Genomic DNA, 15,023 nt, shown 5'->3' on the forward strand with positions numbered 1-15,023 from the left:
CAGTTCGCAATGAGCATGGCGGCCCAACTGCTGCATATACCCTGATTCTGCTTGTACAGAACGCAAGAGAAGTGACACAATTTCCCTAGTTAATATTGCTTGCTAACATTAATTTATTTTAACTAAGTATGCAGGTTTTAAAAAATATACTTGTGTATTGATTTTAAGAAAGACATTGATGTTTATGGTTAGGTACATTGGGCAACAACAATGCCTTTTTCACGAATGCGCTTGTTAAATCATCATCCGTTTAGCGAAGTAGGCTGTGATTTGATGATAAACAGGCACCGCATTGATTATTTGCAATGCAGGACAAGCTAGTTAAACTAGTAATATTAACTACCATGTGTAGTTAACTAGTGATTATCTTAAGATTGATTGTTTTTTTAAGATAAGTTTAATGCTAGCTAGCAACTTACCTTGTCTCCATGCTGCACCCGTGTAACAGGCGTCCAAAAATGCAGATTACCGATTGTTATAAAAACTTGAAATTGTCCCTAATTAATCGCAAACATGTCTAAAAACATGTTTTCACTTGGTCATGATGGGGTATTAAGTGTAGATGGGTGAGGGAAAAAATGTTTTCATCAATTTTGAATTCAGGCTGTAACTATATGAACGTACTCCATGTCCCCAGTAGGTCAGGTTCAGATAGATAAATGTGATGGACTCAGAAATGTTGCATTATCTACAGTATGACATAGTAGCTGTCCAAGAGAAGCAATATATTTATCATGTTTGACATGGCACTCAATGCACAAGTTTATGACACCATTTGAAGAACTGGGCTACTATCACTGACATTTTTTGTGGTTCATGTCTGGTAATATGTTCAGATTCATAGGCTACCTGTTTCTGATGCCAGCCCATGCTGGGTATTTTTCTATCTAGCTACATTTGTAAAGAAGGCATAATAGCCTACACCATTGGAGCTTAGCAAATGTCTGTCCCATGACTCAGTGATATGGTTGACTCCAATCACCTGTTTGATGGATTTTCCTGATCACAGAGCAGTGGAGGCAGTGAGAGCCTTCTCCCTAGAGGGATGGGGTTGGAGCCTGGCCTTGTAATGGCTCTCTAGGAGGGGGTGGTCTGGTCACTCTGCTTGAGTTTGATCCTAAAACACAGGTGCAGTGTAATTCCCCTATTCCCCCCTCTGTCTTTGATTCTGATCCATCCGTTACCTTCCCGTTTCTAAATTTGGCCATATCCAAAGCTAGTTTTTAATGTCTAATATATAGTCATGTTGGATTTGGACCCAAGCTCTAGTCATGCTGTGCTACTGTACTTGCTGTTTCCCTTTCACTTTTAATCTCAGCGAAGTGAATGGTAGGCTATTTTGGCATAAATGTCAAATATTGCCTAAGCTAGCCTAATAAAACAGCGTATGCATCATTATTATTGTCATTTGATAAGATAGTGGTTATAGTGTAGTTATTATAGTGTAATACAGAGTGGTGGGAGGTACGAAATGTGAAGGAGGAGCATGAATCTTAGTTATTGTGGTTTATTAAAATTAGTTGCACCAGTTTATGCATAATATTTGGAGAATAAATACCCAGTCTAAACACTCGCAAATCGCCTGAAACGTCGCGAGGTGTCGGGGGACTGAAGAGGGGTCCCAGCGGCGTCATGTAGAGCCGATCATTGTCTCTCACACTTTCTAAGTATCCATTACACAACAGTGAGCAAGGCAAGGAGTCGGGCCAGAGATATCAGCAGCCCATGTGAAGCAGCAGCGGTGCCCGGAGGGCTCTTCCTCTCAACGTCAACGAGAACCAACTAAACTGAGATCAGGAATACAAGCGTAGAGATGAGAACAACTGTTAATTATGGTAATATTTTATGAGACGTGAACGTTTATATCGTGGGAATGTTCAGTCAACGGAATTAGGAAGAATAGTATCCAAGTGTATGAGAATCAATGAGTTGATCGGGTGCTCTATTTCAATGCGAATTATTGTGTGCAAAAAATCACTTTGATTTCACACTCAGTATTTGAGACACCTTCGAGGGAAACCATGAATGGAGGTCGGCATTTTCCACCAATTTAAACAAAGGTATATGCGAAACATTTGGATTACTTTGCTGCACAACACCTATTTTGGGTGGAATTTCGGACTCGGGACTTCTCGCCTTTGCGCTTTCCTCGCGTTCAGCAGCTAAACTTGGAGGGATCCATGCAGTCGCAAAGGTTGGTATTGGTCGTTTCTCAACAGCGAACAATTAGGCTATTTACAGATTTTTTTCCAGGCTAAAATCCAACTTTATATTTTCGTGGAGGCTTCTCATAATATTTCTGTCAATGGGTCATTTTATTTTGAAAATGTCTGTGTTTTTGACAGTGGACTATAGGAGACTACTTCTATTGTGAAGTGTAACGGTCATCCACATTGTGTGTTGATTACCCTTATAATACATTTGCCCGGCATTGTGTGCTACAGACTTTCTTTACATTTTTTGGCAAAAAACGGCAATAGCCTACATAGTAGGCCTACATACTACAAAAGTGAACTTGCAATGCAAGTTGTCCAGCTGTAATAACATGTTTTAAATGTTATTAGGTCTATAAGCATTGACATAGGGTATGGCATTGCTACACAACTAGGATACTTGTATAGCCTACGGTCTATGGGTTATTGTAAATTCATAATGGTCATAATACGATTCTATTAGACAATATCGTTGGCTTCTCCTCTTTCACAATGCTAAAATCAAACCCTTTACGAATGCATTATTCAGAATAAAATGTATTTGGAAATCTATTAGAAAACTTCCAATCGAGCGCCTATCATATTTGTGTTTTGAATAAATAAAACATAGAACATGGGCTTCTTTATTCGCTGTGATAGAAAGGAAATGTGGTGGTAGGCCTAACAATGTTGATGACTGACTGACAGTTGTGGGCTACAGTTGCACTAAACCGCCAAATAATAGACCTGTGTACTAATTTAATGACAGATCAACTTGTCCCGGTACTCATAATGCCATGTGCGTTTGTCATGATGTGAGATTTGATATCTAGAGTTAATACAGGCGCCATCTGTTGGAAAGTGTGAAGTATCTTCACCGAGTGTCGTCTAAGCCAGATCATACAGTATGTGGCTATGGGCCAGATGCATTATCAGTATAGGCCTATCTCCCCGAAATATATAAGGAAACATCTGTAACGCTGTAGTAATTTTATGAATTTAAATCGACATTTAGGTCTAGGTATTTTAAGCCTAAGGATAGGCCCTACGTTTATATTTCAAGGTCAGTGATGACTAAAATGAAATCAAAACTCATTTTGGCCAATGAGACAACATCTATTTGTTCAATGGAGGGGTTTAGCTTGGAGGGAATTTGGTTTTAGCTGACCTTGCAGGAGGCATTACATGGGGGCTTTATACTGTAGGTCCCCATTGAGATGTGATATTGTAGGCCTACAGTGAAATGTGATTGAGTGTTCTACTAGTCGAGGCTACATATCAGTTACCATACATTGTTAAGCAATCCAAAACATCTTCCAGTCCTTACAGAATATAAGTATGTTAAGAAATAAAGCATTATCAATGTAATATCACTCAAGTGGCCCAACTAAATGTCTAAACACATCCATGTAGTTTCAACAAACTATGCCATTTAATCTGGTTTAATAATCATATTCACTTATATAACAGACAAATAGTTAGTCTGGATGGTGTTTGGGGTTTTCCAGTAGGCTAATGTTCCCAGGGTTTGTTATCAACCCCAATAGACTAGTATAGCCTACACAGTATGTATTTATGCCTACATAACTTCTTAGCTGGATAGTATTCTTAAGTATTCTCATTGAAGTGCAATTGTGCATCAATATGTTCAATGTCTTAGGGCATCAGCCACCTTCATTGCCTGACATTAAGGATTTTAAAAAATGGATCAACATGGTCAGACATATTTTACACCACACAACAGACTTGACTTGCTTCAGTGACATTTCTACTGTAGACCTACAGAGCAAACAGTGTTGTGTAGAGCAGTATTGTACTGATGGGTGGTTGATCAACATGTGTAGTAGTTCTTTATACAAGTCCTGGTGCACATTGCCTATTCATTATCCAAATCATGACATAATGTATAGAACTAATAGACAGACAAATAAAACATTCTTAATGAACATCTGCTTACTTGTTTCTCAATTGTTTGCTGGCTGGCGTATGTTTTCTTTTAATTGTGATTTCATAAAGATGTTATGCTCCAATTTAAACCATACTAGCCTTCTATGTGTTAATATCATCTGGATGATCAAATACCAACTATTGTGTTATGGAGGTTTCGTTGACAGTGCACCAACCAGCGTAATATATCGTACCTGTTATTTGACACAGCTAAAAGAACACATTTTGCTTGAGTATCTTTTTTGAGGATAAATGCAATTATCCTTTTTTGCTGTTTATCTCAATTTAAATTCAATTTCAATGCTACACAGATTGTCATGAACAACACCTGACAAGAATTCTGTTAGTTTATTTAATCTAAAAGTGTTAAAACAGTGTTAAAAAAAATGGTTTGCAATGACTTCCCAACACAATATTAGGTAGGTGTTCCTAATGTTTGGTATACTCAGCGTATAATCAGTCACGTTATCATTGATTATGAGTCTATTAAAGAAATGCCACAAAGACATAACACAATATTAGTCAATAATACAGTATTAGCCTAAAGGGCGTATAGCCTACAGGCTTATAAGTGGTAACTTTTGACATAGCCTATTTGACATTGTGACGTATATGTTAATTTGTCTTTTGTACTACTATTAGCATGGTTTGCAAGGTTAAACATTTTCATAATGGACTATAGGCTAAGTCAAGGCGCAAGAGAAGTGACATTCACCCATGCAGGCTAACCTCTGCCCCAACATAGATTTACGCAACATAGAAATAACGTTATTAAGGTTAGCATGTTATGTAGCAGCAAAGCAAAACACTTTTGTTCCATTCAAACTGTCGAGGCCCAACGTGCTATAATGAACAAATCTACACGGTTGAGTTGTAATTTGAGACTCAGGAGGGGACGAAGGCTTTAACAACGGCTCCTCATTGGTCCAGTGAGTAGTATAAACTGCACCTTCTTGACACTCCCTAAATTCAAGATCGATTGCCAGCTTTTACTGTTTGCTGAGGAATTCGAGTGCATTGAATCGGCTCCTAGAAAGAGGGCGAAAGTTACTTCGAGATTTCGAAACAAGTACTTGATCGAGGACATGACTGCATTACGTGACTTCAGATCTCATGTAGCCTACTGCTCCGTGTTATTCAACAAGATAGACGATAGGAATATCTCCTAATTCATTTTTCTTCTACCTTCTTGATTTGATTCGACCAGGGAGAGGAGAGAAGTGCGACCCCGTGCTGGATGGACGGTTATGGGGAAGGGAGTAGCAGGACCTTCGGCGCTTGAAGTCGGCAAGATCCTTGTTTTGTTTCTTTGCCTGTTTCCTTCTGGTAAGACTTTGCAATAGAGATACTATTTAAATCATGCGCGTTAACTGTATTAATATGATTATTATCTAGTTATTACAACCCTTGTTTTGCCCTATGGTAACCATTTGCAGCTCACATAGCTTAATTAAACAACCTGCCAGATGGATGTACCTACATTATTTGTCAAACGAGACAATTAGTTGAGTTTATCAACAAAAATGGAAGACTGACTTTATAAATTGCATGTCAACACTGGTAAAACATATAATGTCAGAGTCCTGTGGAATTGACAGTGTCGGTACCGCCAATGGTTTCGCGTTTCTTGTGCTCAATGTTGAGGTGGTATATTCGTAATAAAAGAAATCGTCACATGGGAGTAAGACTTTTTTGTTTCTATTGAATAATTTTACACAGCTCAAGCCTATGCTACCCAAGCTGTATAACCCCGTAGTTGTGTTATGTTTGGGGGGAGGGGATAGGGTTTACGCATTCTAACCCTCTTTTCTAAAGTAACCTAACGGTACTTGCCTTTTTCCGTATTGCGTCGGTCTAAAGAAAGTAAAGACAAATAGTTCGGGAAATCCATGAATCCCTGAATCCCAGGCGTTTAGCTTATTTTTGGTTGGATGAACAATGAGCAATTCGTAACCATGCTTAGGTTATTTATTATTCGACCTGCATGGATCTTTCTAAGCAACATTAAAACACCTTGATATAACACTGGTTATAATGGTCTTACTTGAGCCCTTCTTCCTTATTATGAGATGCAGAAATAGCCTATCTCCATGGCCTCGTAGAAATCAATTTGCTCATTTACCGACTTTTATCAGTTTCTCTTTCAAGTAATTTACCGCCAAACCAAAAAGTGATAATGCAAGTGTTAATTGTTGTTGACGTTTATTCAAGATTAAGATTACTTTATTGCCACTTATCAGATGCATGATAATAAATTCCTGTTGTTGCTGGGAATGGGAGGAGGGAGTGGTGTGTGCTGTGTGGAGGTTGGAATAGTTGGGGTGGAATGGTAGAGTCATCAGTATTAATAACTGAAAGTGTGACTTCAAAGTGTTGTATTGGTCAATAAGTTCTGAGTGAACGTTTGGTGCAGCAAAGTTACATGTAGACTCATCCTAAACTGAAGTTTGTTTATTAGGGTGAAGTTAGGAGATCCAATTGTATTGGTATTTGCTATGAATTACATCTATTCTTTCCTATGTAACCCCCCCCCCCCCCCCCCCCCCCCCCCCCCCTATACCATGCCACCCAAAGCAACTTCAATTTCAGGTCATGTCATTTAAGTTCTGGGGAATGCCTGTTGGAAGTTGCATTACTCTTTGATTAAGGCCTTCTGCAATGGACAGGTGGATATCTAATATCCAGTTTGACCTGTGGAATGGTGAGGCCTCTCTTCTGTTCCGCTCTCTGGTCCTGGAGCTAGTTTCTTTCCTGTCTGAACCCCCCACGATACAATCCATTGCTGATGAACAACCTGATCCCCTTACACAGGGGAAATTTATGACTGCTGGTCTCTTCACAATAGCAACTTACATTGCCTTCATTCACTCCCTCCCACATTGGCTCGCACAATATCATCCCCCTTCCAGTTCACCTCAAAAATAGCTAAATTCTCAAAATAATAATTTCCTCACTCCGTTCTGGCTTTTAGCCATGCAACAGGAGGATGTAGTATAGATGCAAACATTAGGTAGCTGTGAATTTATGCAGTTAACACTTCTGAGTAGCTTGTTTTGACTAATTAATGAGGTGTGTGTTGGTGCTTTTCCTAATGTAGCCCCCAATGTCCCTGTTGAAATCAAATTTGTATGTTTTTTATGACAAGTTTACATACCATGTCTCCCACCATGTTTTTTTTAATGATGCATGATCTTTTGCAGATTCACTGAATCTCTTGGAAAAGGCTAAACTCACTGTGTGCTGTATGAAGTCTCAGCGCAGACTTGATTTGTAATGAAGTGTGCATACACATCCCACTGGGCATACACTCGTTGAATCAACGTTGTTTCCACGTCATTTCAATGAAATTACATTGAACCAACATGGAATAGATGTTGAATTGATGTCTGTGCCCAGTGGGATGATGGAGTTGGCAAACTGCAGCCACTTGGAATCCACACATTTGGTGGAATTTTGGTTTTTGTTACACTTGAAGTCAGAGTTATTTGATGGAAATAAATGCTCAATTTGTCTCGAGACACTGAAAAAACATGGAAAAACTCAAAGAATGCTGCAGGGCTTTTTTGGATTATAGGAGTCTAAAGACTGGCCATTGCATAGGTTATTGTTTAAAGGTTTCAAACACACAGATAAGACTGTATAACACCTACTTTTCCTGTTTGTTTAGTACATTAATTGTTCAACACAATGTTTAGTGATTGGATGAACAGTCCATTGTGGGTATTGGTTTGCCATTGTTGTGTGATCTATGGTCCTAATGTTTTCTTCTCCTCTCTACAGTGAGTCTGCAGTGTAAGATCCTCAAGTGTAACTCAGAGTTTTGGGCCTCCACCTCAAGCTCTGGCCCGGAGGAGGAGTTCTGTACGGCACTGCGGGCGTACAACAACTGTGTACGCCGCACCGCGCGCACTTGCAGAGGCGACCTGGCCTACCACTCAGCCCAACATGGCATAGAGGACCTCATGAGTCAACACAACTGCTCTAAGGAGGGACCTACAACCCAGCCTCGAGCCCGGACCCCCGCTCCACCCCCACCACCACAGCTCCAGCCTGACAGCCAGGAGCGCTCCGATGGGCCGGAGCAGTGTCACTACGAACGCAGCCTTCCTCGCCATTCCTCGCCACCCAACTACACCCACTGCGGCTTCTTTGGAGACCCACACCTCCGTACCTTCAGCGATGACTTCCAGACCTGCAAGGTGGAGGGAGCCTGGCCACTTATCCATAACAAATACCTGTCTGTTCAGGTGACCAACACACCTGTCGTGCCTGGCTCCTCTGCTACGGCCACCAGCAAGGTGAGATTAGCCTCTACATCTCTCTATCATCTTGAATCAATGTGATATTGACTGTATGTTGGGTACACCACAGTTACAGTGTCTGGTGATGCTTGACATTGCTACTGATCCAAGTATTCTGTGATTATTTCATTGCTACAGACTGAATCCTTGAAAAACTACTCTATTGAATTAGAATTTCACAACTTTCCTTATCATAGAAATACCAACAGACCTTGCAGAACGTCTGATAACACTTGTCTTCTCACCACTGTGGAGGAGTGTAGACATGCATCTAAGTAGAGAACAAAAAGATAGCAAAAAGATACATGTAACTGCCAAAATAATGGAAACACTTGAGCAAATGAAGGATACAAAGTATATTGAAAGCCGGTGCTTGAACACAGGTGTGGTTCCTGAGTTAATTAAGCAATTAACATGCCATCATGCTTAGGGTCATGTACATAAATGTTGGGCATGCAGGCCATTATTTTGGCTACCATAGCCATTTTAGGAAAGGGAAAGTTTTGTTGTCTCCTGAGCAAGGCTGCTACTCCTCTATTTGACCCTTTTCTTACTAAAGAATGCCCTTTCAGGTCATTACCTGAGAATATTTTTTGCTTTGTTTGAAACACTGAATGGAATCTTGTTGGACAAATTGTACTGCAGTGATTTATTTGTAAGAGCTCTCAAATCAAGAAATATTATCTTAAGTAAGACCTTCGTATGTAAGAGGTTATGGGCCTCTTTAATGTGGCCAGAGAAGTAGGAGCAGCCGTGGGAATGTTTTACTGTGGACTCTGGTTAATGTTTGGATCAGTTCCATCGCAGACCAATAGGCAATACACAGAACAATTGTTGGGATCCTGATAAGGTTTACAAATGATATGCCAGTATTATACCCGCAGTATAAACATCATGTGGACAGCCAAGTCGAATTTTAGGCCCACCCTATGTGTAGCAGTCCATACCCTAGCATTGTGTGTATGTTAGTTAGAAACTGTTGTTTTAACTAAGTGCTCAAGCCATGCAGGAAACTGCAGATATTTTCTGCACATTAGTTGGCCCTGATACCTCATAAATTATCATTGTTTTGTTTCTACAGTACATTGGACGGCCTGGAGGGCCACCCCAGAAATGTATTTCATTTGAACATGAGGTGAAAACAAAGATCCCTGAGCATTTGTAGTCTGCAAAGTCATTTAATATTAGGTCCACATTTGGTATGATTTTGGCAGTCGTGGTTGTGTGACCAATAGGCCTCCCTCCGTGCACTGTATCCTGACTGCAGGGTTTACACTGACATTTTGTCCTCAATCACATAAAGAGAGAGACCAATTTTCCATCATCAGACCTAATGATGCACTTTCAGCATTCTGGCTTTTTTCTGTGTGCTTAAGGTAATGATATTTTTACACAGCTGTACTTGGAAGCAAATTACACAGCTTTTGAAGTTATTCAGTCTGGACAAAGGGAAAACAAGGCAAAAGCCTATGCCACCTGTACAAACAAGACTGGGTATTTCTGTAGCTCTGTTTCATATGGGCTCCTGCTGCAGTGTATGGAATGGTCTGTTGTATGCACTACCTTCATTCAAGGGATGGGTTGATGAAACAGTTTGTTTCTTTATGCACAGGGGTTTTGTAGAGGTTTTTTCATGTTCTTAGATCATGTTATCCTTCGAAAAGAGGGGTCAGTGGCAGGTAAAAAAAACTTTGGGGAATGGGGGATTGTGGGGTGGGATGATTGGGGGGTGGGTTGGGGGCTGGGTTGGCAGATGACTTGACTGGGTAATAACAGGGCATTTTGGTGCTCTACTTCCTGCCCCCTATTTGAGATCAGAGCCTATCGGCTGTCCTGGGGTCACTTCTGAGACAACGGCTCACTGGCGTCCTAATGAAATCATGCAAGCAGAGAAGTGACCAGCCTTAGTTAATTAGCCACAGAGCAGAGCACGCTCTCCCATCCTGGCTCAGTGCCACTCCCTGGAGCACAGTTCTGGGGTTCACAGGCAGGTTTTTCACCACTATGAATGGCTCGTCTTTGTGTTTGCACACTGAGGCCCGATTTAACATGGCCTATACCCGTGTTTTCTGAGAGCGTTTACTTTGGCCTCCCCCATGTTGAGGCAGAGCTGAAATGTGACACTGAACTGGGGTGGTGGTGTAGATGGGTCTGCATTATACAACCTACTGGTCTTCTTAATGCCAAAGCAAAAAGATTCCCCTCAGTCATTTGTGTAGCCCTACCACTAACTCTTGTCCACATAAACATGTAAATATAGAGGTTCCATACAGTTTCCATACTGCTGTTCAATGATTTAATAATTTGATGTCTATATGTACCTTGCTATTTTCATCCTCAAAAGGCCTGACACATATTGAAACATATTGGCTATTGTTGTGCTGACTGCTAATTCTAATATTCTCCCCTCTCTCACTCGGTACAGTTGACAATCATCTTCAAGAACTTTCAGGAGTGTGTGGACCAGAAGATGTACCACGCAGAGACAGACGAGCTGCCTGCGGCGTTCGCCGACGGCTCCAAGAACGGTGGAGACCGCCACGGGGCCAACACGCTGCGCATCGTGGATAAGGTGCCTGGGCAGCATGTGGAGATCCACGCACGCTACATCGGTACAACTATCGTGGTCCGGCAGGTGGGCCGATACCTGACCTTTGCTGTGCGGATGCCAGAGGAAGTAGTGAACTCTGTAGAAGACCGAGACAACCAGGACCTGTATCTCTGCCTTCATGGCTGTCCCGCCAACCAACGTATCGACTTCAGGACATTCAAGGACCGTGCTGTGGAGGGCCACGGCCAGGTCAATAGCAGGACGGGCAGCCAGTCCCATGGGTTTACCTATCAGGCTGCCATGGCCAAGTGTAAAGAGCGCCTCCCAGTGGAAGACCTGTACTTCCAGTCTTGTGTGTTCGATCTGCTTTCCTCTGGGGACATCAACTTCACCATGGCTGCCTACTATGCTTTTGAGGACGTGAAAATGCTCCACTCCAACAAGGACAAATACCACATTTTTGAAAAGGATGCTTTTGGGAGTAATGCAGCACAGAGGGGATCAGATATGTTCTCGCTAGTTCTCAACTGTCTGGCTATGTTGTTGTGGATTGAGTGCTGCTGGGTTCATCTATAGTGCCCTGCCAACATCATCCTCATTATGCTAGCTGTCAGTGGGTGTGAAACAAATCCCTCACCGTGTCATACTTCACCTCTACTGCTCTGTTCTCAGTGGCTGGTGGCCAGTGTAGACAGCAGGGCCGTCCATGCCTCTGAGGGGACACAGCAGCTCATTTGCAATCAAACTCATCCCAGCCCATGGTCTCATCATTGTTGTCATCATGTGTTGACTTACATCTGGGGAAGAGGTGAGCTCTCTGTGCTCCCACCTATCATTGCGTTCATTCAGCTGGTTTAAGGACTGGTCCTTTGATTAAAGGAGCAGTGGTGAGAGAGGAGAACCCAGGAGCCCCAGCACTTTGGATATCCAGCTGGGATTAAATCCTACATTCCCACTGGAACTGCATGCCTATGGGAAGCAAGACGAGATGATCTCTTACAGAAAGAAGAGTTTGCTGATCTCCTCTCCTCACTTGTGCCAAGCCAGCGGAGCTCTCTGTGGCTCATGGGTCTGGGCTAGAGGACATGACAGGGGCTTTTGTTAATGTCTGTCCAGAAGGAGCTCACTGTTTGATGAGCTTCCAGCTTTGGAAAAGCCGGAGCTTTTTGGAGAAAGTACTCGGGCCAAAAGGATGTCAAAGCAGCGAGTGACAGTCTAGTCTGCTGTGGAGGTTAATAGGTCATAATGGCAGGTCTTTTGTAAGATTGTGTGTGTGTGGTTGTGCCCCTCTGTGGTTTAGTGTGTCCGCCAGAACAGGCTGTCTTGAATATTGGCGTTTAAAGTGTTAATTATGATAAATGTATTTTTTGTATAGGGTGTAATTAAGATGTTCATAAGAAAACAGCCCTTTACAAACTTTACCAAGGGCACAGATAATGCAGAAACCCAGATCACGTTTACAGAGTATATCTCATCCCTTCATTCAACCAATCAACCAACCAACATGTACCATGGCCAAGAAATTGATTTCTACAGGTCTTTTGTGAGTTATTTCTCTTTTTCTAGGCAGTCAACAGTTCCACACAGATGTAGGTATCATGGCCATGTATTTGGTTTGAGAAAGATAGTCTTTCTGACCACTCTGTAGAGAGCAGAAAGTAGGTCCTGTATCAGAGGAGGCTGGTGGGAGGAGCTATAGGAGGACGGGCTCATTGGAATGGAATAGCTGTCAAATCCAAAAGCAGCACCCGGCGTTATACCTGTTGCGTACATTGCCATTGGATGCGCCGAGTCGCATTAGTAGAAATCCTATGCAGCTGTTTCAAGTTCGAACACTTGCATGTGTGATGTAGAGCGGGTTAATGCTTGATCTGATTGAATCTAAGCCTAAGTATTTTAACTTTTGATTGTGTAGAATGCTGGAAGGTGCTACATGATCTTAGTGGATAGACATATTCATATTCAGCAGCATATGGCAAAGATGTTGTCAGTTTTCGGTTTTGAATTGTACCTCTAGTCATATGCAGGACCCGTGTGATGTGCATACATCTACAGTGCAATTTTGATTTGTTGTAGTTTTCCAATTGCATTGTTTGTGTTCATAGTAATAATGTAATTCACCAGTAAGCCTAAATCTTGAGGCTGAGGTACTAATACCCCGAAGGCCTGCTATTTATGAACAAGACATTTAACCTACATTCTGATTTGATCTTTATTTTAATTATTTGTTGTATACCGAAGTAAAGCTCAAAGGATAGAACCTTGTCCGACGATTTGCTTCATTTTTCCCCTTCCTATTTCATCTCGGTAGAATATATTTAGATTTGACCATTCCCTTAGTACTAATCTATTCAACAACTTAACAAGGTAATATATCCCTACACTGAAGTGTTTGGCAGGCCTAACTACATGTACTGGTGCAGTTTGTTCTTAGTCTGGCAAAAAAGTTGTTCAAATAAACAAACATGATTGTAACATTGAATCTTGTTTTTATAGATGTAACTTGTATTTTGAGTTTTCTATATGGTTCTACATGTGTAATGTGAGATTGTATATACGTTTGTGTGTAAAATATTGTATTTTATCTGTATTGAATTTCACTACAGTTTTGAATATGAGAAAGGGTTTGGTGAATGTAACCTTTTTTTTTAAATAATTTGATGAAAACGTGAACACCACATCACAAAGCTGTAGGGTCTTTAGGGGATAGTGTTCAGCTATCTATCAATGGCAGGGATCCTATCCTGGTTACTGTAGTTTCAGAGCATTCATTTTCTTGCTCAGGAGCAGACACAAGTTAACCTGGATTCCATCCAGGTGGATATCTAAAAAGGGAATACAAGAAAGTGTCCCTTTTTTTGGTGTTCATGTTTTTAATTTTAAAGCACTTTATGTTCTTTTCACTTAGCTCTTACTTGGTTTGAACTTGATTGTGAATAGAGGTTGTCAGATTTGTAACGGTAGAAAATATGGCATTTAAACACTTGGCCGAATGGCAGAAGCCAGAAAGATCAAACTGTGTTTGAATGTAGGACACAAGCGGTGTGACACACCAACTGTTTATATTGTAAATTATTTATTAAATAAAAGATGTGTCTTGCTAACTTTTGGGTGATGTCTCTATGTTGTGATAAACCTCTTACTTTGTTTCATAGTGATAACAAACACTGACCAATGAGGAGCTTTTTTTTTTTATGATCTAGATTTCCAGTGGAGGAGGTTAGGCTACTTGATTTGCTTCGTTACACTGCCACCTGGTGTAAGCATTGTGTAAGGATATGAATACATAAAAAAAAAACAGCCCTGGGGAGCCCTGACATTCTTATCATACAACAGTGCTTGATAAACCATAATAATCCAGGTGGATGCTTGTAGTGATAGCCATGTATGTTTTATGTATTAGCATAATTGTTGTGGGGAGGATCAAGATCACCAAAGGCAAAGACATTTATTATAATCAGATCGTTTTAGGCTGAGGCCCAATTATAAGTGTCAGACTGTTATGGCTTCCGCATGCTTTGGTTTGTCTGGCGCCTACTAGGTGAACCGAACAAGTGCGCTCGCATAATTCCTTTAAAAGACCTTCGCTTGAAAACCATGAAAAAGTGTCAATAGCAGTTTGTCTGTGTTGAGACGCAATAGTCGGTATAGACTTACTCAAAATAGTCAATCTAAGATGACTCAAGAAATTTGTTGCGCAATCTTGCATTAAAATATTTGGTGCAGTATTTCTTACGTTAAACATGTGCATGAAAACGAGTCATCTATCTCAATGACAACACTTAGTTGAAGAATTCCTACTATGGACCAACGTTGACTTCAGCTACCGAAATTCGGTTTGCCTCAAGAAATGTTTGTGTGCACGAACAGCCGAAAAAACCCTAGTCTGAGGGCCAAAACTAATATGTATATATATATATATATATATATATATATACATATATACACACACACACACACACACACACACACAGTATCAGTCAGAAGTTTGGACACACTTGTTCCAGCGTTTTTCTTTCTTTTTACTATTTT

At 41.0% G+C, this 15,023-nt stretch overlaps 1 protein-coding gene across 2 annotated transcripts; it reads left to right on the forward strand.

Annotated features, from left to right (window-relative positions):
• Positions 1-1,673: 1,673 nt before the first annotated feature.
• Positions 1,674-14,095, forward strand: LOC139371895 (repulsive guidance molecule A-like). Of its 2 annotated transcripts, none has more exons than XM_071111968.1 (4): positions 1,674-2,194; positions 5,347-5,465; positions 7,920-8,437; positions 10,866-14,095. In XM_071111968.1, exons 1-4 carry the CDS (start codon positions 2,181-2,183, stop codon positions 11,565-11,567), a joined length of 1,353 nt encoding a protein of 450 aa, XP_070968069.1. In that variant the 5' UTR covers positions 1,674-2,180; the 3' UTR covers positions 11,568-14,095. The 2 variants fall into 2 exon arrangements, with proteins under 2 accessions (XP_070968069.1, XP_070968070.1); XM_071111969.1 differs by lacking the exon at positions 1,674-2,194 and adding an exon at positions 5,134-5,208.
• The last annotated feature ends 928 nt before the right edge of the window (positions 14,096-15,023 follow it).

Source organism: Oncorhynchus clarkii, chromosome 2 (genome assembly GCF_045791955.1).
Source record: "Oncorhynchus clarkii lewisi isolate Uvic-CL-2024 chromosome 2, UVic_Ocla_1.0, whole genome shotgun sequence".
NCBI lineage: Eukaryota > Metazoa > Chordata > Actinopteri > Salmoniformes > Salmonidae > Oncorhynchus > Oncorhynchus clarkii.

What these genes read in the sequence shown, in the direction of transcription:
- LOC139371895 (XM_071111968.1), top strand. An exon ending in TCTTTGCCTGTTTCCTTCTG is followed by an intron (nt 5,466 to 7,919) that starts GTAAGACTTTGC and finishes TCCTCTCTACAG; the next exon opens with TGAGTCTGCAGTGTAAGATC. An exon ending in CTGCTACGGCCACCAGCAAG is followed by an intron (nt 8,438 to 10,865) that starts GTGAGATTAGCC and finishes CACTCGGTACAG; the next exon opens with TTGACAATCATCTTCAAGAA.